The sequence below is a fragment of the Berghia stephanieae genome, chromosome 5 (genome assembly GCF_034508935.2).
Source record: "Berghia stephanieae isolate SIO BIC M18660-M18661 chromosome 5, UCSD_Bste_1.3, whole genome shotgun sequence".
Classification (NCBI taxonomy): domain Eukaryota; kingdom Metazoa; phylum Mollusca; class Gastropoda; order Nudibranchia; family Aeolidiidae; genus Berghia; species Berghia stephanieae.
The window spans coordinates 85,192,062-85,215,330 of NC_088364.1; the positions used below are offsets into that span (position 1 = coordinate 85,192,062).

At 37.9% G+C, this 23,269-nt stretch overlaps 2 protein-coding genes across 3 annotated transcripts in view; one reads left to right on the top strand and one right to left on the bottom strand.

Moving 5' to 3' along the window:
• Window positions 1-687: 687 nt before the first annotated feature.
• The window catches only part of LOC144973774 (dehydrogenase/reductase SDR family member 11-like), a 28,699-nt gene continuing 6,117 nt past the window's right edge, over window positions 688-23,269 (top strand). The window contains exons 1-6 of one of the 2 annotated variants that reach the window (XM_078916670.1): window positions 688-754; window positions 12,194-12,276; window positions 15,631-15,757; window positions 19,102-19,190; window positions 21,009-21,103; window positions 21,569-21,701. In XM_078916670.1, coding sequence (XP_078772796.1) covers window positions 12,229-12,276; window positions 15,631-15,757; window positions 19,102-19,190; window positions 21,009-21,103; window positions 21,569-21,701 — 492 coding nt within the window. In that variant the 5' untranslated portion in view covers window positions 688-754; window positions 12,194-12,228. Of the gene's footprint in view, window positions 755-9,785; window positions 10,037-12,193; window positions 12,277-15,630; window positions 15,758-19,101; window positions 19,191-21,008; window positions 21,104-21,568; window positions 21,702-23,269 lie in introns of those variants that run through there. The other variant, XM_078916669.1, reaches the window with a different exon arrangement.
• LOC144973772 (uncharacterized) lies at window positions 1,222-8,403 on the bottom strand. Its single transcript, XM_078916664.1, has 3 exons — window positions 8,317-8,403; window positions 7,448-7,547; window positions 1,222-6,095 (listed from the first exon to the last, which is right to left on the bottom strand). Exons 2-3 carry the CDS (start codon window positions 7,542-7,544, stop codon window positions 4,765-4,767), a joined length of 1,428 nt encoding a protein of 475 aa, XP_078772790.1. The 5' UTR covers window positions 7,545-7,547; window positions 8,317-8,403; the 3' UTR covers window positions 1,222-4,764.

The following is a 23,269-nucleotide window of genomic DNA, read 5'->3' on the forward strand; positions in this document are numbered from 1 at the left end:
AGAGGGCCAGGCAGGAGCTGGCCTCCCTCCGGACCGAGGCGGCTGAGGTCACCCGTCTCCGGGAAGAGAATAAAAGAATGAAGGAGAGAGAGCCCTCGATGGAGCTGTCCCTCCACAGCTCTGTCTTAGACAGCTAGGTGCTAGGGCGAGCAACCATGTAAATAGATTTAATTTTGCCCCAGCCCCAGGAAAGGGCTTTCCTTTTATTTTAGCCCTAGGTAAGGGCCTTCTTTATTTTTTGTTCGGCCCTAGGAAAGGGCCTTCCTTGTTTTATTTTACCCCCCTTTTTTGTTGCTACGCCCTAGGTAAGGGCTCCTCTCCTTTAGTTCACTGTAATACCGAGAGCTCCAGAAAGGTGCAGGTGAGTACCCCACATCCAGCCACCCTGCCCTTTTTGAGGGGAGAGCAGTGTAGGGATCTCTAGCCGTAAACAATCGTACGGCTAGTGACCTTGGCAATGGTCATTCCTACTTCCGCTCTGCCTCGTCCCGAGCTGACCCGGCTCATATAAAGCCGAGTGGACCTCTCGATAGGACACACTTCTTCACACTTACCGACACACTTGACACTTCACACTTACCTACACACTTCTTCACACTTACCGACAGACTTACCTAGGACTTACCTACAGACTTACACACTACACTTACCTACAGACTACCTACTGCACACTTCAAGCTCTACACTAAACTATCTACCATACCATATCTGTTGCGACCATACCTATCTACCATTACGACTAACTAGATTCAGGGTAAGCCATATTTTTATACTAACTATAACTTTATCTATTTAATATCTAGTTTTAACTCAGTAATTCCGTGATTCACCGGCCATCTGGACCCATCCTAGCCATGGAGTCCTACAGCCAGAATACCGAGTTCTGGCAATCACGGTAGTTACTACAAATAACAATAACAAAAACAATTCCAATCAGAGCCTTTAGGCCCATGGAACCGGAGTTTATCCCGGTTTCTATAGCGTGAAACTGACAATAGCAATTTCTTAATCACTTAGGATAGAACTCTAAGTACTTTCCGCTAGGTCTAAGAGACCCAGCTGCCCACTCACTGCTGGGTAGACAGGGGTGTCAGAAAAAAATCTCGACCACCCGGAGTCGACCTTGGTTCCTTTGCGTTTGAATGAGTACTCGACCAATTGAGCTGTCGGGAACAAAAATAACAACAACAAATAATAACAAAAACAACAAGACATAAACGATGAACTAAAGAATATTTGTTTTAATTTAGTTTTACACCTTGAAATACAAAATTTAGATTTATCACCTCTTGTAAAAGTAACAGGAGAGAACGTAAAAAGAACCATTGGATCCACATCATACTGAGAATGAATAATTTTATAATATGGCTGAACTACGCCACTACCACATCATCTCATTCATCTGTGGTGTTTCAATCATCCTGTTTTGTTGATAAAGGGGAAATCCGAAACGTTCATTTTATCTGTATTTGTAATTAAATTGAAGCTTACATTCAACTTCACGTTATTATTTAATATGGCTGAATTCAATTCCCACGACGCGTGCTATGTTTAACACTTGGGAGATGTGGAGCTGATAATCTTTCTCGTACGACATGGATTCCAACTCAAATAGCAAATCTTGTTGCTCCCCTTTTCACATTTTCAGTGTTCATTGATTGTTCTTTTACACGGGGATCCAAACACAGATTCCATATTCTAGGACTGGCCTAACAATTGTCTCGTACAACGGTACAAACATATTTTTATCATGATAATATGTACATTTTCTATAAATTATTTTTAATAAACGGTTAAACTTAGTAATACAATCATTGATATGTATGACAAAAATGTTCACTGGGTCAAATATTCACACCAAGACCCCTCTCAGGTTCTGTCACAGACAACAGTTCTGCACAGCAAATGCCAGTATGATAATAGTCATGACAAGAGTCATTTGTTGTTGTTTTTTTTATATGCAAAACCTAACACTGTGTCTAAATTAGATTTTATTTGCCATTCCATAGACCACCTACAATAGAGCCAATATTATTATCTTCTTGAATAATCAAGTGTTTATCAGAATCTGCCTATTATATGGTCCATGTGGTCTCGTGGTATGACACTCGCTTTCGGATCGGAAGGTCCTGGGTTTGAGCCTCGCGATCGGCGCATAGTTGAGTCCTTGGAAAAGACTCTTTACTCACATTCTCTCACCGTACTCAGGTGTAAAATGAGTACCTGGCCGTTAACAGCGTTGTCTTTGTCCGAAAAATTGTAATATCGCCTAACAGGGGTCGTGTCCCGTCCTACATGTTAAATGTTACTGTTGACCAGGGACCCCTTGCAAAGTGCTTTGAGCACATTTAGTGGATATTGCTCTTTATAAAGCTCAATTTTATTTTTAAGATATCTTCGTGTCATCGGCAAATAATTTACAAGTTGAAGAGAGTTACATCTGGTAATTAATATATTATATATAGTAAAAGGCAGTGGACAAAAAAACACTACCACCAATTAAAACAGTCTTAAAATCTGATATGTTACCCTTTACAATGAGCCGTTGCCTCCTAGTGAAAAAACAAAAACAAAACAACACTTTTAATCCCATCAACAACATTCCCTATCATTCCGTATAATTCTATCTTTAAAAAAAAAATCCTGAGGGACAAAGTCGAAAGCCTATCGGAAGTCAAAATATACTAAAGCTATGCTTTTGTCATCATCAATCATTTAAGAAAATCTTTCATCGCATCACATTCAATAATTTGAATATTGCATTTACAATTTTTTTTTTAAAATCCATTGTGAACCCGCCATGTCTGGGACTATAGACAGGTTGGTGCTGTAAAATAGTTTTATAGATAATTTGAAATTATAGAATGTGCCTCTTATCACATTGGCGATGAGCAAGGTTGGTAGTACAATTATGTGGTAGCATAAGACGCTTGCATTGTGCATAACTTTGCTACGGTTTAAATTATTATGCTATACAGAGAACCTTCCAATAATGACTTATGACGAAGGCAAAGGAAGGCTCTGATCCTTATGTCCGTCTCCGATAAGAGAGAGAGAGAGAGAGAGAGAGAGAGAGAGAGAGAGAGAGAGAGAGAGAGAGAGAGAGAGAGAGAGAATTATATAGTAGAAAATATTGTTCAGCAAATTACTATAAATTGTGGTTAATTTGAAATCTGATCAAAATTCCTTTGAAATGTGGTGTACCCCAGGGGTCAGTTCTTGGACCTGTGCTCTTTTTTCTTTACAAGCATCCTCTTTCAAAGGTTATTGGTGTTTGGACCTGTCCTACCACCAATATAAAATACAAAGCTGTTAGGAACTAAGTATACAAAAAAAAAAAAAAAAAAAAATGTAATAAGCACGTGTGAAAAATGCATATTGGGTATCAGCTATTGGATGGGCAGGAATAGATTATCGCTTAATGACGACAAAACGGAGGTGATGTATGTATTGAACAGGAGATTATGGAACGAGACTTAAGTGAAAGCTGGGGTGTGTCATTCGATGTTGATGATAAGGTCAGCATCTTGGAAGATTTTAAGATTCGGAACCTTCGATGGAGTACCAAATTAAGACACTCATCCAATCGTTAATCTGTCAGTTGAAAAATCTTTTGATTTTTTTTCTGCAGTACCTCTCTGAGGATGTGACCATAGAACTTGTCGTTTCCCATTTGTTTTCAAAGCCGGATTACTGCAATGCTCCGTCGTTTGGTGTTTTCGGAAAATATGCTCTTGTAGACTGTCCGAAATAGTACTGTCAGACTGGTCTTTCGAAAGAGGAAATTTGACTCTGGCACATCTTTACTACAAATATCACACTAGCTGCCTGTTGAAAATTGAAAATAGGTCAAATTAAAAGCATGTGTCGTAGTTTATCGCAATCTATTCCGCCACATTCATTAAGTGAATACCACGGTCCTGTAATGATAGTTTGCCTCTTGTGGAAGTCACACTGAATATTTTTTACTTCTTATATACATATTCAAAAGCAGCCTGTTCTCCGAACGTTAAAAAGACTCACTGAGAATGGATGAGAATGAATGTGGCATTTGAGTTTTCGTTTTCAGAAAAGCGGTATTTTGCACCTTCTCCAAATATGAAAGGGGCATGTTTCTGACTATCATAAGGCATTGGCATTTCGCATCTTATAAATTTTCCAAATGTTATACATTTATAATGTCCAGGGGGTGGGGGGGGGGGAGGTGCGGGGGAGGGCGTGAATTGGGAAATCGGAATAAAATCATTAACACTGTTAAAGTTTTGTAAAAATTTCAATCTTAGTTAAAAGTTCAATCTGCCTTTTTAGAATTCATCCAATGACCCCATCCGTTTGGTTCTCTCACGCATTCGTACCAAGGCAGGATCAAAATCCTTTACTTATTTTGGTCGGTCTTTATGGAACAGTCTTCCACAGAGCATTCGGGAGTCCAAATCATTGTCGATGTTCATGAAATAATTTTATTTTTTTATTTCATGTAATTTCTTGAAATTGATTATGACCATACCCTGCAGTGTGATTTTGCTTAACACATTATGTTGGGTAACTCACGAGTTGAAATGGTTTTTTTTTAAATAAATGTCTATATCTTCCTTAATGTCTCCATCTTTCTGTGCTCAGAGCACATATTTTCTGTAGCTCAATAGCTTGGCTATGCCTTTCCGTCTCCGCATTGAGCCAGCAGCGACCTTTCAAGCGGAAGTCATTAAAACAAGAAGCATCAAAGATGGCTGCAAAACTGTCATAATGTAGAATATCACCACTTCAATAAATGCCTTCTAGTAAAGAACCAGCATGGCACATCGATGCAAATTTTGTAAAAGTTCTATTAGTTTTAAAAGCACCGCTGCTTCTAGGGCACGTGGCGGAGTCATAGGTCAAGAAAACTTCAGCTTCAGTTGGGTCCGGCAAGTTTGTAATTGTTTTAGACATGTTGAATTGTGCACTTTCTGGTACTAACAATTGTTCGGTATCCATTTTTGTTGTCCACGTGAATGTTGTTCCAGGAGGAAATGAAATCCACAATGATTTCTTATCGTACCAAGGCTCCTGATCTTGATCGGGGTTGTCATGAGCTACCGGTAAAACGACCCTGTAAAGATATTTTGTCTCGTTTGGAAGCTGTACTACAATTTTTTTACTTATGATATATTCCACACCAGCCTGATTTCCGGACTTAAAATTAGCAAGAAGCTGATGAAAAGACCCACTGAGAATGGATGTGGCATTTGAGTTTACGTTATCAGAAAAGCGGCATTTTGCACCTTCTCCAAACATGAAAGGACCTGGTTTCTGACGAAAAGGTATTGGCATTTCGCAGCTTATAATCTTTCCAAATGTTATACATTTATAAAGTCCATGAGGATGAGGAAGAATCGCGATTTGGGAAATCGGAAGAAAATTAATAGCACTGTCAAAATTTTGGAAAAATGTGATCTTAGTTAAAAGTTCAATCAGTTCTTTGTCATGAGTGACACAAAATACAGCCGTTTTGTCAATGATACTTTGTATGCTCTTCGTCATCTCACTATAAACATCCAGATTATCAAGTAAATTTTCAATGTGTTGTAATCCAACACCATATACATATTTCACTGTGTCATCTAAATCGTGTAATAGTTCACACACCACATGGTCCGCTTCTGAATTGTCAAAGACAACGTGTGCAGCAGTTAAGACAATCACAATAAGAAATTCGGTCTCGGGATGTTCAGAAGTTCTACATTCGTGGCATGGACACACTGTGTCCGTTACGACAGATTCTCTACTGCCAACTATGAGTCCTGCCCCAACCCTTCTCACACTTGAACTGCCCATAAAACTAAAACAATTGTAAGGGTAGGACGAAATGTTTTTTGGAAATACAAAGGGACGATTGAGACTGGTGTAGTTCAAGGTGACATTCACTGGAATCGCACATAGATGTTTTAATTCATTTAGTTGCTTCTCTGTCCGGTAGCCATTTGGAAGGTGATCAATCTTTAACTCGGCGTTGGGAATAATAAATGTTGGGCGACCAGGATTTTTTGAACGGTTTTCATATAGCTTGTTGGTATCTGGTCCTTCTTCATATATCAGCTCGCATTCAGGAATTACTGTGGAGTCAGAGAAATAAATTATGACGTCAAGCTGATTTTGTACAAGTTTGACAAAAAATTATGAAAAACCGGAAACGGAAACGACGCTTGCTTATTTTTAAAATCACTGAATCCCAAGGGTCTGTCTAATGCCAGATGATGTAAATTAACTACATGGCAGCAGCCTCTTATGGTTCACACTACTATGTTATGACGATCGACCCAATCAGCAAAGTCCGGTCCGCATTCGTGCACCGTCGCGAACCCGCCGGGTAGCATCGTCACAACACACCTTTCGGCTAGATGCTCTGCCGTCTCGGGTTCTTGCCCACAGCGGGGACATGTTGGACAGGTAGCCGTTAGGCAGCTCCTCGACCGAAGCCGATTCGCAGCTACCCAGTGTCTCTTCTTACTGGTATCAAAGCATGGCAACTTCTCATGGCCAAAATGACCGGCAGGAGGAAATATGAGGGTATCAAGGTAAAGAGAAAAAAACTCACTGTCACCCATAATAAGAAACGTTTAAAATTGAATAATAATCAACAGATTCATCCCGACATATTGTAGTTTTGAGGAGGCGTCACAAATATAAATTGATTAAAGATAATATTATTTTAGCAATCACAGCCACGTTATGCATAATAATTTTATTGTTAAAATATCAACATGCAAATACACGCTTGAATAGGTTCTGGGTGCAACGTTTGTCGATAATAATAATAATAATAATAATAATAATAATAATATAATAATGATAATAATAATAATAATAATAATAATAATAATAATAATAATAATAATAATAATAATAATAATAATAATATGAATATAAGTCAATAGGTGCGGCTTTGTCTCGCCTGTAGGTCCCTGGTTCAAGTTCAGATGTTGGTTTAGTCCTTGGAAAAGGCTTTTTATTTACATTCTCTCATACTTCAAGGAAGTATGTGGCAGGTAACAATGTTGCTTTTGCCGAAAAAAATGTAATATCATCTTATAGTTATATATCACGTCTCGCCCAAGATGTTAAGCCTTGATGTTGACTTTGGCTATCTAGAAAAGCGCTTTGGGTGAATTTAGTGGACATTGCTCTTGACAAGAGCTCAATTCCTTAACCTTCTCCTTACCACCTACAGCAAAATCGTCGCATTTGTTACGACACAATATACATTTATCTTATTCAGATTAATTTTGTACGTCACAAACTTTGAAGAGCGATTTTTGTTTAATTAATAAGAACATAAAGTTGTTTTGTAGAGAGCTTGTTTGAGTGTAAAAAAATCCATGTTTCTCCTGGGTAAGCCTGACGTTCTTGGAAAATACTGAAAATGATGGGTAAGGAGAGGGTCAAGGGTAATCTTTCGATTACTTACAGGGAGTATTGTCAAGTGGTTTAGTTATTTGACCAGAGTTTTGTGACGTGCTCTTATCCACCGCCTGACTTGAAGTCCGTGACTTATTCTGACCCATTCCCTGTTCAATGTAAACAATGGAAATGAATGTCATTAAAAACATTTTTATACAAGAAGACGACCACGATTATTTTAATGATGGTGAAGACGATGACGACGCTGACAACGATGATAACGATGAAAATGTGACGATGATGATGATGATGATGATGGTGATGACCGACATGATGATGATGATGATGATGATGATGACGACAAATATGATGATGATGATGATGACCAATATGATGATGATGATGATGATGATGATGATGAGGAGGAGGAGGAGGAATAGGAGGAGGAGGAGGAGGAAAAAATAAAGAAGAAGAGGAGAAAGCGGAGGAGTTGAGTAAAAGGCGAGTAGGGGTAAGAGAGAAAAGCGAGAATGAGGAGGAGAAGATGAAGAAGAAGAAGAAGAAGAAGAGGAGGAGGAGGATGAGGAGGAGGAGGCCGGAATGAGGAGAAGGGGACACTGGTATTGCTGTCAAAATGAAAATGATAGAATTTAAACGAGATAAGATATAATATTGAGGTAACGCTACATGTAGGTTGATCGCTGAATGACCGACTGACCAAATCCTTTTCACATTGAATCACAATAAGTATCTACATAAAATACTATTTTCTAAGAATTTGGATCTTTGTTTAAAAGGGCTATTTTGCAAGTACATAGTTGAGGAATCTCGAGGATACAATAATCCATTTACTATTTAAGAAATCTAATGTAAGCAGACTAATAAAAGTATATTATATTATATTATGTAGTATGTATTATATACTTTTACGCTTACTTTAAAGAGCAAAAACTAAGTCACTGAACATAGTATCTAACTGTCGTCCGTCCACACTACGAATTATTATCATGAATACAGAATGTTAATTTATTTAGAAAGATATCAGTTGATATCAGCTCGATGCTTTGTTTATCTTTTGATTATCCGAGTCTCATGTTCTAAATGAGGTCATTGTTGTGGACCCGTTACGGGGAAATACGGGTTTATAAATAGACAATTATTAGCTTCTCCAGCGGTGTTGTCCGCAGTGTAAGCTGGGAACTCTATAATAATTAATTTTCTCGTTGGACTTGATAACTGCGAGTTTATTTTTTATGTAATAAACAAAATGAAAATGAAATGAGCGCTTTTATGCTCTATATAAAGGTCACTTCTTCTTCTTCTTCTTCTTCTTCTTCTTCTTCTTCTTCTTCTTCTCCTTCTCCTTCTTCTTCTTCTTCTCCTTCTTCTTCTTCTTCTTCTTCTTCTTCTTCATCATCTTCTATCATTGTATTATTATCATTATATATATTTTTTTAATAGCTAGGAACATTACTATATCGCATTTCCACGAATTGTTGAAAAGACAAAATTAATATTTCTTGACTAAAAGAGTAAGTGAAGCACCACAAGGTTATGCAATTATGGGCTAGATTTGATATCATAAACATTGCTGTAATGGACGATATTTTGCATTGGTTTGAAAGTATTTCTTCCATTACAACAAAGAGTCCAGAACAATAAATTTTGGATTATCAGACCTGCAAGCATGTCGGCTACAACAAGAGACCCTCAATGCCCTATAGGGAATGAGATTAGCGGAAGAGTAGCGTCCCTTGATTGGAAGTCACGAGCGGAAAAGTTATTAGAGAGAGAACGTCATGTTGGTTGTACGGCATGAGACACTTCACCGAAAGCGAGGACGAGAGAGACGCATGCGCAAAACCATTTTGACGTTCTCTCTGAAGGTGACGTCCAATCAAGGGACGCTATTCTTCCGCTTATCTCATTCACTATTTGCCTTCGGATGGGCCATTTATAGTTTGGTAAATTGAGAGATAAATAGCAATGTGAAATTGAATGTAAGCTTCAATTTAATATACGAAAACAGATACAATGGACGTACCGGGTTTCCCCCTTAAACTGTTTTCGAATATTAAATTGAAGCTTACATTCAATTTTACATTGTAATTTATTTCTTCGAGCTTCGAGCTGCAACATTTACATTTAAATTGATAAAGTAAATTTTGCTGCTCGAAGCTCGAAGAAATAAATAATAATGTGAAATTGAATGTAAGCTTCAATTTAATTACAAAAAACAGATCTGTTTTTGTAATTAAATTGGAGCTTACATTCAATTTCACATTATTATTAATTTATACATTTAAATTGAGAGGGAAATTTTGACAGATAATTGATTATTAGAATCTCAAACAAGATTGCACTACCGTAGAAACACCAATTAGAACAGGGTGTTAAACGGAAGTGATTGAAGGTTATTCCATTTACTGATAATTGTGCGTTTTTTGTCAGCCATGACAAGTTTGAGTAATAGTTTAATAAATAATTTTTAAATTACCAAACTACCAAAATTATCAGAACCAAAGTAATTTACCAACTCGTGTTTATTTCTGTTTGTTGTTGTTGTTGTTGTTGTTCGCAATGGCAGCAACACCTCATAAAATGAAGAGATGGATGGGAAAAGTTGCCCTTGTAACAGGAGTATTTAATTCTACAGGTATTTTATAGATTCTGCCGTATATTTATGTCTATGGTGAAGTTCTATTTATACCTAAAGTGAATTAGATATGCGCCCACAAAGACAAATTAACCCCGGGTTAAAGGAAGGGGAGGCCTTCCGAAAGCTCCTACATCCCCAGTATTCTTGGTCTAGTAGTGGGGAAACTTTTTTTTTTATAAGGGGGTTTGGGAGAGGGTAGACTTTAAAAAAAAATTCCCCCCTCCAAAACCTCCTAATAGAACATTATAAAAAACAAGAATACTGAGGATGTAGGAGCTTTCGGAAGGCCTCCCCAGGGAAGGCATAGGGAGACCTTCCGAAAGCTCCTAGCGCTAGCATTTATTTCAATTTGTATTTTCACCGTGGACTTTTTGTCAGGCGTTTATTTATTCAATTTATCATCATCTAGAAGCATTTTAAAAACTCTAGAACAAACCTTGATAGATTTGTGAAAGTTTAACATTTCCTAATTTGACCATTGTTTTGATTTTCGGCCGCCATTTTGATCTTAGGTTTGTTTGTTTTCTATTAGGGTTAGTCATAAGTCTCAGTAAAGGTGCTAGAGTGTTTGTTTTTCCTATGAGGGTTAGTTAGAAGTACTCGGTTTTATTTTTTCTTAGGGAATTGAGGGAATATTTTAGTTGTTTCCCTTAGCACTAGGAGCTTTTGGAAGGCCTCCCTATGCATATATAGGGAGACCTTCCATAAGCTACTACATCCCAAGTATTCTTGTTCTTGTAGGGGGTTTGGGAGGGGGGGGGGGTTAAAAGTCTCCCTCCTACACTAGAACTTCTAGTATGGGGTTTGGGAGGGAGGGGGGAGACTTTTAAAACAAAAAAAAGTTTCCCCCCTCCCCTACTAGAACAAGAATACTTGGGATGTAGTAGCTTATGGAAGGTCTGCCCATATATATTTTAACTCAAAGTTTACTCGTTAGTTTTAAGTTCGACATAACACTGAAGAATCCGCATTAACTCAACACTTTTAAAGTCAATTTCTGCTTATAGTCAAGACAAAACAAAAATAAACACACACCCTCCCCCTCAAAAGAAAACACAAACCAAAACAATTTGTTTTAACCTAATAAGATCTCCTGTGAGGCTAGAATCAATAGGCTTCAACAGTCGTGACGTCACTTCCCTCGTAATAACGCATAGTAACATAGTAACTGGCTCTAAACTATCGGAACAATGGAGGGCGCCCTTATGAAATATTTCTCCGACGAGCATAAAAGTGTATCCAGTGGAGAAAAACAATATAAATATGATCATGTTTTGACTTTTATACATTCATTCTGATCACATGACATGTGAAAAGTTCTAACCAGCATGAAGAATAACAAGTACCGATTTTCTTTGTTTAAAACCAAACTGCTCATCGCTGGGCGGACGTGACATCAGACTATTGAATCTTATTGGATTCCCGTTAACGTATTGGTGGTATTACGATTGTTGTATTTTTTTGTGTTGTGTATCAGTTTATTTTTTGGTTCCATTTACCTTTTTTTTTTTTCACTTTCATGTATGTTGTCATCAAATTGTTGATTTATTGGCGAAAGCCTAAGACTGAATAAACTTTGAAACTTCGTTAACAACCGGCTAGTAACGAATGCAGCTTTGTTGGACATTGTATAAAACGATCTAAGGTTTTCTCCGAGAGGGGTATGAATTATAAATCCCACATCTTGTTAGACATCACAGTTCTCATAATGAATATGCTTTTAAAGATAACATTATTGTTAAGCTTATCGCCGAAATTAATCTCTCTCTCTCTCTCTCTCTCTCTCTCTCTCTCTCTCTCTCTCTCTCTCTCTCTCTCTCTCTTTCTCTCTAAATCTCTCTCTAAATCTCTCTCTCTCTCAACCTCTCTCTCTAAATCTTTCTCTCTCTCTAACCCCCCCCCCCCTCTCTCTCTCTCTAACCCCCCCCCCTCCTCTCTCTCTCTGTCTCTCTCTCCCTCTAAATCTCTCTCTCTCTCTCTTTCTCTCTCTCTCTCTCTCTAAATCTCTCTCTCTCTAAATCTTTCTCTATCTCTCTCTCTCTCTCTCTCTCTCTCTCTCTCTCTCTCTCTCTCTCTATATATATATATATATATATATATATATATATATATATATATATATATATATATCCTCACTCTAAATCTCTCTCACAGGACGAGCGGTAGCTGATGCGTTGGTTAGAGAAGGGATGAATGTGGTCGGAGCGGATGACAACCCTGAACTGGATAAACTTGATGTAAGTTGTACTCGTACTGTATCGTAGGGGCAGCATGGTTCAGTGGAACGGTCTTTGCTTCGTACCCGAAACGTACCGAGTTCGATCACCCGCCGCTGCGATGTGTGGCCTTGAGCAAGTCACCTCGCCCTAGCTCTATTTGCGGCGCTGCACTGCGGCTGACGCCTGAGTTATTCCAGTCTTCCGTTGGAGTTGACCCTAGAGATAACTTTCCCTTGTGGGATGAATATAGGGAATTTATTTTCTTCTATTTTTTAATTATTTATTTAAGGTGAAAAGCAGTGCCTCATAGCCATAATGCAGTGCTGATGGTGACAAAAAGTGAAAAAGTAGGATAATATTGAACGATTGCCTTTAAGCCCCATTTTTACTGCACTAAACCCCACTTTTAGAGCAATTGAGATGATAGACTATCATTGATACTCTAGCTAACTTCTGGAGAGTGGGAAACTGCACCTGTGTGTTCGATCCACCACACATCAACTCTCTCATTGCTAGCACATTGTTTCGAGAAAATGTAATTTTTAAAAGGAGGAAATTCCTCATCTGGACTCCAAATCGCGGATTTCCGTGGATCCGAGGAAAACCATCAGCACTGATAATGACACAATGACCACAGAGTCGGAATTAATCTCTGATGATCGTAGAGAAGCAGGGACGATTGCTCTGGAAAAGCACGTATTTAAAAATGTCCTTCAAATATCGATCGGTTTAAATGGCCCCTATCCCGGCAAAAAAATCTCAAACCTGGAACTTAGACAGAACTCGTTAGGTCCCAGGTTTGAGAGTTTGTTGCCAAATTGAGGGTCATTTACATTGATCGATATTTGAAGGACGAATTTTTTGGCCAAATTTTAATACGTGTTTTTCCAGAGTACGGCAGTTAAAGAAATTACAGTTTATTCTTCTCTATAGATAGAATGCGCTTGGCCAAGGAGTTCACAACATTGCCATCCGGAAGTATAACGGACCAACACACAAACTCTGTGTAACCATGAATATTTATAGTCAGGTTAATACAGTTTAGTGAGAACAACTCACAAACGCGGATGGCAAGAACAATAACAAAGGCCTGAGTGACGTCATCTTCGAACTATCTATAGATTGAATGAAGTTGGCATCACTCTGGTCTTTGTAATTGTTTTTTTTTTTTTTGCCATCCACGTTTATGAGTAATACTCACTAAACGGTATTATCCATACTATAAAAGTTCATGATTACACATAGTTTTGTGTATACTTCCAGATGGCAATGTTATGAACTTCTTAGCCAAGTGCATACTATCTCTATAAAACATGTTGACTTGATCGGAAATTTTGAGAGTAAATTCCATTTTAGCGTCTTAATCACTTGGACATCATACCTTTATGAGAAGATAGGTAACATATTTGTGGTTTTCTATTATTTAAATTATTTATTGGAAGGAGGAAGGGGGGGGGGAGAGGGGGTAGGAAGATAATTGTATCGTTTCTCCCCGTCCAATAGACAATTAATAAGTACACCAGTCAAAAGAACAATACGGTTATGGGCTCACCAAACGACCTGAATAAATAGGCAACAACATTGTGATGTTTAAAAGCTGGTTCCAATCTCACTGGAAGTGTATTAAATCACACTTCCGGAGGACTGGATATAAAGATAGTTCGAAGATGACGTCACTCAGGTCTTTGTTATTGTTTTTCCCATCCGCGTTTATGAGTAATGCTCACTGAACTGTATTAACCAGATTATAAACGTTCATGGATACACACAGTTTTGTGTGTTGGTCCGCAATACTTCCGGATGGCAATGTTATGAGCTTCTTAGCTAAGCGCATACTATCTATATGCAGACCTTGTGTAATTGATCTCCTGGTTTCAGAGTGATGACATCATCTTATTTTCTAGTTTAGATAAATAAGCTGGTCGTTAATAAAAGGTAATCCATTCTCACTTTCTTTTACATACCGTAATCCTACGAATCTGCCTCCTGCATCCTGTTCCTAAAATAGTTATGCCCCCTTATGATTCATTATGTAACGTATTCATTATTAGTCCTCCGAAGCACTGATTACATACACACTTCCAATGAATTTGGGAGAGTAGAATGTGTGACGTCACAACTTCTCTCTCCTATTTTATTAAGCCTGGGGGTTTTAGCGTAGCCATCGTTATGTTTTAGCCTGATACTGAAATCCAAAAGGACTGGCAGTTTGACGTCATTATTTGGTTTGTGCACCGTCTAGTGAGTTGTCGTTAGTAGAGCTCATGGAAACAAGTTATTTCATTGTTTGAACTATTGAATACAACTCATGATTTGTTTTCTTTTGTGGCAAAAGACTGGCATTTTGACGTCATTTTTTGGTCAGTGTCAGGCCATAACTTTACGAAGGCCACGGTTTTAACCGTCAATAAGGCATTATATTATTGTCGTACGGCCCTCGGATAAGGCATTTTGCACACAATTTCCGCTAATCACCCAACAGGTTATGTTGGATCTGACAGAGAGTACTACATAATGTGATAAACTTGTCCTATCCTTATGATAACAAGCAAGTGTCTCTGTCTGTTTGACGCTTCAGAAACCGGGATAAACGTCAGTCCCACAGCCTTATGGTTTAGAGAGACCATCTTATAGATAGAATGCGCTTGGCTAAGAAGCTCATAACATTGCCATCCGGAAGTATAACGGACCAACACACAAAACTGTGTGTATCCATGAACGTTTATAGTCGGGTTAATACAGTTTAGTGAGCATTACTCATAAACGTGGATGGCAAAAACAATAACAAAGACCTGAGTGACGTCATCTTCGAACTATCTATATTCATATCAGGGGTTCGGATTATCATTATTACTATTAATAGTCACGTTATATTGATCTTTTAAAAAGCCCAACAAAACAACCAATTTATTTTGAGACTGAACTATGTGCGGCTACGTGGTCTAGTGGGTATGACACTCGCTTTCGGATCGGAAGGTCCTGGGTTCGAGCCTCGCTTGGCGCATAGTTAAGTCCTAGGAAAAGACTCTTTACTTATATTCTCACACCGTACTCAGGTCTCTGCCCGAAAAAAATGTAATATCCCCTAACAGGCGTCATGTCTCGTCCTACGTGTCAAGTGTTGCTGTTAGCCAGGAACCCCTTGTAAAGCGCTTTGAGCACATTTTTTAAACAAATGAGGTTTTTTTTATATAGCGCAATATCCACGGATTCAACTATGCCTTCCGATCCGAAAGCGAGTGCCATACACCACTAGACCACGCAGCCGCATTTAGTGGATATTGCGCTAAATTAAAGCTCAATTTGATTTAATTTATGAGCTGAGTAAATGTAAACAGTTGATTATTCATTTATTTTTTAAAACAATCTCAGGCCCTGGTGGAAAGCTTAAAAGCCGAAAACGTCCCAGGTCAACTTCATATCATGAGATGCGACATCAAGAGCGTTGAGAGCGTGAGGAAGCTTTTCCTTACCCTGAAGCAAGATCCGGACATTGAAGGTGGGTGTGGCAAAGGAAATGCCGGAGAATAGAATAATTTGCTGAGTGCCGTAGGAGGTGCAAATTATTCGTGATCATAACTATAGGCAATGGAAACATTTGGACAATAAAGATTATTATTATTATTATTATTATTATTATTATATATTATTATTATTATTATTATTATTATTATTATTATATTATTATTATTATTATTATTATTTATTATTATATATTTTTATTATTATTATTATTATATATTATTATTATTATTATTATTATTATATTATTATTATATCATCATCATCATCATCATCATCATATATTATTATCATATCATCATCATCATCATCATCATATATTATTATTATTATTATTATTATTATTATTATTATTATTATTATTATTATTATTATTATTATTATTATTATTATTATTATTATTATTATTATTATTATTATTATTATTATTATTATTATTATTATTATTATTATATTATTATTATTATTATTATTATTATTATTACGTTAGTGATTCCATTCTATGAGTTTTGATATTCTAACAGCAAACATAACCAAATTATTATATTCAGAGGGGGCAGCGTGGCTCAGCGGTACGTATTTGCTTCGTACCCAAATGGTGCCGAGTTCGATCGCCCGCCGCTGCGTTGTGTGGCCTTGAGAAAGTCACCTCGCCCTAGCTCAATTTGCGGCGCTTCCCTGTGGCTGATGCCTGTGTTATTCCAGTCTTCCCTTGGAATAGACCCTAGAGACAAATTTCCCCTATGGGATGAATTAACGGAAACTTTTTTTTTTTTTTTTTTTAAATTTTAAAACGAAGTTTGTGATATCAGATTCAGATATCAATGTGTAGCAACAGAGATAATGAGATTTATGCTTTAAAGGTGAAATAGAAGGTATGAGATTTTTATTCAGAAAAGTGAGTGGATGTTGATGATAAAAACAAGAAATGGAATGAGTAGGAAAGCGCCAGAAGACAATAGAGAATAAAAACTTTGCAGCGATCAGGATTCGAACCCATGACCCGTGGTGGTGCTTGGCGTCCATTGTAGAACGTCTCTCTCGTGGCCAGGCGGCGTTGTCGTAACAGTCGGGTGGTGGGTTCGAATCCTTATCGCCGCAAAATTGTTATTCTTATTCTTGATTGTCTTCCGGCATTTTACTTCACACTTCATTTCTTGCTATTTTGATGCAGATGATTTTATCTTTATAAATTAGTCCTTTTATGTAGCATTTTCATTTAAATATTGTAGAATAATTTTCTTTTAAAAAAAACAGACTTACGTACGATCTCAACTAGGAATTACCCAATAGTCTGATATATACCGAAAAAGACTAGAAATAAATGGTCGGAAAACGTTCATCTCAGATATTGGTAGTTTTAAAAAAACCTCCAGCTTCTTCAAAAAAAAAATAAAATAAAATAAAAAGAATTCTTAAGCCTAAGACTTCTTGGTAGACTCGTGTTTAACCCTCCCCTTACCGGCAGTGTCAGAGTTTTCCCCAAAACTTTACATCCACCCAACACAAACATAGATTTTTCTTACTCAAACACAAGATTAACAAGTACATTCTATGCATAATATTAATATTATTCAGCAAAATAAGCTCAATCCGTGTCAAGTTTTTATGGCTATGATGCACGAATTTTCTTCAAAGTTTATCAGAAACAAGAATAATCAGATGAGAAAGTTGTTGGTTGCATCGTACCGGATGTGACGATTTTCCTGAAGTTGGTAAGGAGAGGGTTAAGAATTTTAAAGATGTCTATGGTAATGCTTTTCTTTTTCTTGTTGACAAGTTGGGGATCATATTGTTTTGTTGAGATATGATTTGTAAGTCTTCTGTCTTGAGTGTTAAATAAAAATCAATGCTGGGGAAACTTGAATATCTGGGATTGATAGACGCTTGCCTAGGAAAAGGAAAAGGGAAAACGCTAAAGGTCAAGGTTGAGGTTGGGTCCAACATTCTAGTGCGTTGTCAATAGATAGTTCTTAGTTGACGTCACTCAGGTCTTTGTTATTGTTTTTGCCATCCGCGTTTATGAGTAATGCTCACTAAACTGTATTAACCTTCCTATAAACGTTCATGGATACACACGGTTTGTGTGTTGGTCCGTTATACTTCCGGATGGCAATGTTTTGAGTTTCTTAGCCAAGCGCATACTATCTATATCAACTCGGTCACCTTATCTATATATGACGTAGAAATGACGAACTGCGCGTCAACCATATCATGTTCTTGTCCAAATGATAGAAGCAACAACATTATAAAACACAGGATTAAGCCCTTGTGCGGCTATGTGGTCTTGTGGTAGGACACTCGCTTTCGGATCGGAAGGTCCAGGGTTCGAGCCTCGCTCGCCGCATAGTTGAATCCTTGGAAAAGGCTCTTTACTCACATTCTCTCACCGTACTCAGGTGTAAAATGAGTGCCTGGTCGTTAACAGCTTTGTCTCTGTCCGAAAAAAAATTGTAATATCGCCTAACAGGCCGCGTCTTGTCCTTAATGCTAAATGTTGCTGTTGGGCAGGGACCCCTTGGAAAACGCTTTTTGCACGTTTAGTGGATATTGTACTGTATAACAGCTCAGTTATTTAAAAAATTAAGTCAAGTTAAGGGAGCTAATGACAGTCTTTGATATAGCTATAGATAGAATGCGCTTGGCCAAGGAGTTCACAACATTGCCATCCGGAAGTATAACGGACCAACACACAAACTCTGTGTAACCATGAACGTTTATAGTCAGGTTAATACAGTTTAGTGAGAACAACTCACAAACGCGGATGGCAAAAACAATAACAAATGCCTGAGTGACGTCATCTGCATATTATCTATAAGGTACCATCGATACACAAAACTATGTGTAACCTTTAACGCTTATAGATAGTTCGAAGATGACGTCACTCAGGCCTTTGTTATTGTTTTTGCCATCTGCGTTTGTGAGTTGTTCTCACTAAACTGTATTAACCAGACTATAAAAGTTCATGATTACACAGAGTTTGTGTGTTGGTCCGTTATACTTCCGGATGGCAATGTTGTGAACTCCTTGGCCAAGCGCATTCTATCTAAAAGGGACTCATTACTCTGTCCGCCTAAACTATAATCATTGTGTGTGTGTGTGTGTGTGTGTGTGTGTGTGTGAGTGTGTGTGTATTGCTTTCCATGAATTAAAAAAATCAAAACAAAACAAAACAAACAAAACCCAACCCCCCCCCCCCCCCCCAAAAAAAAAAAAAAAAAGCCCCAAAACTACAAACAAACAAACAAAACAAACCAAACAAAAACCTCATTTACCTTCAATAATATATGATGTGTTTTTTTTTTCATGTTGAAACCACAGGGGTTGATGTGTTGGTTCACTGCGGTGTCATCGCACTGGGTGAGTCTATTCTAGATGGCAACCCCTTGTATTGGAAGGAAATGTTGGAGGTAATCAATACACATTCAATTAAGACGTATATAAGCATTCTATAATTATTATAACCAACAACTGTTTGAATATCATCAACCCTCTTGTGCAGCTTCCTATTTTTAATGGGAGCGATATATAGATAGTATGTAGATGACGTCACTCAGGCCTTTGTTATTGTTTTTGCCATCCGCGTTTGTGAGTTGTTCTCACTAAACTGTATTAACAAGACTATAAAAGTTCATGGTTACACAGAGTTTGTGTGTTGGTCCGTTATACTTCCGGATGGCAATGTTGTGAACTCCTTGGCCAAGCGCATTCTATCTATATTCACGTTTTCGTCCAACCGAGTCATCAATCACATGATTTGTTGCTGTCCAATGGTTGGATATTTCTTAACAAATGTAAACACGTTGCTTTGTTTACAAATTTTGTAAACATACCCATGTGTCAAGCTGAATCAAATGACCAATCGTGATGTTAGATATTTAAAAACCTGTGAACACTTTTCACTATGTGGGTCACTTTGAGTACATTTTGCAATGTGACCAATGACCTCGAGCACATGGAAAGTTGATATAGATAGTTCGAAGATGACGTCACTCAGGTCTTTGTTATTGTTTTTTGCCATCCGCGTTTATGAGTAATGCTCACTGAACTGGTTTAACCAGACTATAAACGTTCATGGATACACACAGTTTTGTGTGTTGGTCCGTTATACTTCCGGATGGCAATGTTATGAGCTTCTTAGCCAAGCGCATACTATCTTTCCCCATTGTTGACATTTTTGGTGGCCACACAACATCAGCTGAGCTTTCCACCTGCCCCAAGTGTACACATTACGGCAACGAACCCGAAACTGCTGAGCGATGCTTATCCATTGAGTGTTGGTTTTTGATGAGGCTGTCGGGCGGATCGTGGCCATCGTAAAGTTATAGCCTGACACTGACCAAAAAATGACGTCAAAATGGCAGTCTATGGCCACAAAAGAAAACAAATCGTGAGTTGTATTCAATAGTTCAACCAATGGGACCACTTGTTTCCATGAGCTCTACTAACGACAACTCACTAGGCAGTGCAAAAACCAAATAATGACGTCAAAATGCCAGTCTTTTTGGGTTTCAGTATCAGGCTATAACTTAACGATGGCTACGATTGTGGCCTTCGTAAAGTTATGGCCTGATACTGACCAAAAAATGACGTCAAAATGCCCGTCTTTTACCACAAAAGGAAACAAATCGTGAGTTGTATTCAATAGTTTAACCAATGAAATAATTTGTTTCCATGAGCTCTACTAACGACAACTCACTAGGCGGTGCAAAAAACAAATAATGACGTCAAACTGCCAGTCCTTTTGGGTTTCAGTGTCAGGCCGTAGCCATTGTTAAGTTATCGCCTGACACTGAAACCCCAAAAGACTGGCATTTTGACGTCATTATTTGGTTTTTGCATCGCCTAGTGAGTTGTCGTTAATAGAGCTCATGGAAACAAGTGGTCCCATTGGTTGAACTATTGAATACAACTCGCGATTTGTTTTTCTTTTGTGGCCAAAAACTGGCATTTTGACGTCATTTTTTGGTCAGTGTCAGGTTATAACTGAACGATGGCTACGGTCAGGCTATAACTTAACGACGGCTACGGGCGGATTCGCGACTGTACAAGAATGGAATAGTGAGTTCGCCGCCTGGATTGAGCATCATAATAATATAAATGTGGGGGTACAACGAAGTAAATGAGTTAAACTCTATAGTAATTTTATTCGAATAAAATCTGCAGTAATTCAATCATTATTCTATGTCCTCTATTCAAGTTTTGTTCTTCATTCCTTTCACTTTCAGGCAAATGTGTTGGCTCCAGCCTTTATTAGCCAAGAAGCGTTTAAATGTATGAAAGAGAGGGGTGTGGATGACGGACACATCATCTTTGACAATGGGTAGGTAAACAGTTGACCTTTATTACTCGGGTATATCAAATAAAAGGGGGGTTGCACTTTGGTCAAACTTTAATAGAAGGAGAAAGAACAAAAAAAAAAAAAAAAAAAAAGAAGTTGGGGGGGGGGGGGGGGGGGGGGGGGGGGGGGTGCGCATTTTGGGCATTTTCTAATTTAGGCGAGGCGAGATGTGATGTATATATTATTGTATTCGATTAGTACGCCCTTTATATATATATATAAATTATAAAACAAAAACCATGAAATAATAGTGCTCAACTTTAGTATAAAAGGAGCTATTTATAAACATTTATATAAACATATATATATATATATATGTGTGTGTGTGTGTGTGTGTGTGTGTGTGTGTGTGTGTGTGTGTAATCTATATAGAAGATCACACGTCTGTTTTATTTGGTTATTGTTTTTGTCTGTCAGTGTCAGCCAGTCTTTTATTCTATTCCTCAGACTTTGCAGTCACCGACTAGTTCCTGGAAATAAAGCCCTTCACTTCCTGTCCGCCACCAAGCACGCGTGTAAGGCCCTTGTGGAGGGAATCCGGTATGAGCTCAGGCTGGACAACTCACGCATTCGTGTGTCGGTACGCATAAACTTTATTCCTTTTCCTGTTTTGCTATTGTTTCAACCGAATAAATCGCTATGCAAACTCAGAGCGCGTGCGCGTACACACAAACATATATATATACACACACACACACACACACGTATGCATATCTATCTCTTGCACCAATTCCTTGGGATCGCTGTTAAGGTGAAAAGTATCTAGATTATCGATTTTTGTCTGTATCTTTATCGATATGACATCATCACCATCAATATTACAATGCAACGAATACAATAATTAAATATAACCAGTTTACTCTTGTTCTCAATACATAACTTTATGTATTTATCACATAATATTATTGCGTCTCCCAATTCTGTGTCGAGACCTGCCGACTGTCATGAAAAATTCGCAGAATTACGAAATTTTGACTCCAATTTTAGAAGCTCATTTGCGTCTCTAACTCTAACTCTTCGTCATTAAAACTTTTGAACATGAAAGCTGATGCCAGACTAAATCAATTTTAAGGGTTTTGAAGAGTTATTTTATCCTTGGCAGGGTACATTGTTGAGTGTTAAGTTAACTCTAGAGAATGAGATTAGCGGAAGAGTAGCATCCCTTGATTGGACGTCACTCATAGTCTGTGACGTCACCGGCGGAAAAATTATCAGAGAGAGAACCTCATGTTCAGCGAGGACGAGAGACGCATGCGCACAACCAACATGACGTTCTCTCTCTAATAACTTTTCCGCCGGTGACGTCACAGACTATGGGTGACGTCCAATCAAGGGACGCTACTCTTCCGCTTATCTCATTCCCTATTGCGACTACAATTTTTATCTCCTAAAAATTACGACTTTTTAAAATATCCAGTAGGCAGGTCTGCTATAACTATAATAACCCGATTTACAACTCGCAGAAGAGAGTGTTCGTGTCATTCGCTTGTTTTTAAATAACCAAGAAATCGTTATCTTAGCAAACCAAATATTATGCACTGCGGTAATAATTGACATTGCATTGTTATAGTGCTTATCCGGATGTTGTTTTCATACTCTCAGCGGTTTGATTGCCGGTAGATTGCAGGCACCAAAATTTATATAATCATGTACTTACCTCTCCCATTAGTTATGCGCCTTACCCCTTTTCTTGACCTAAAATCGCCGTTTTAACTTTTAAAATCAAAGCTTTACAACAAAAACTGACCATGGAAGTTGTAAGATGACACAGACAGTCTATAACACTCTATCTAAGTACTCATCGACTCCGGAGTATGGCGAGAATATGTGTGAGTAAAGTCTTTCACATTGTCTAAACTTTGAGGATGGACTAAAAGTAGCATATTATCCAAATTCCTGCACTGTTAGTAGCTACATTATTTTCTAGGCTTATTTATATTACCTTAATCCTTACCAACTATAGGACATTTAATTACGATACAAATACAGTAACCTGTTATAGTAGTCATGCATCATTTATATGACTTACATAGGCCGTGAAGGGTTGCTTTTTAAAAAAATTCCCGCAGAAGGCGAGCTCTGGTGCAACAAAGGCCGTTTGTACACGAGCGGTACTGCACAACCAACATTTTTCTCATTCAGATTTCT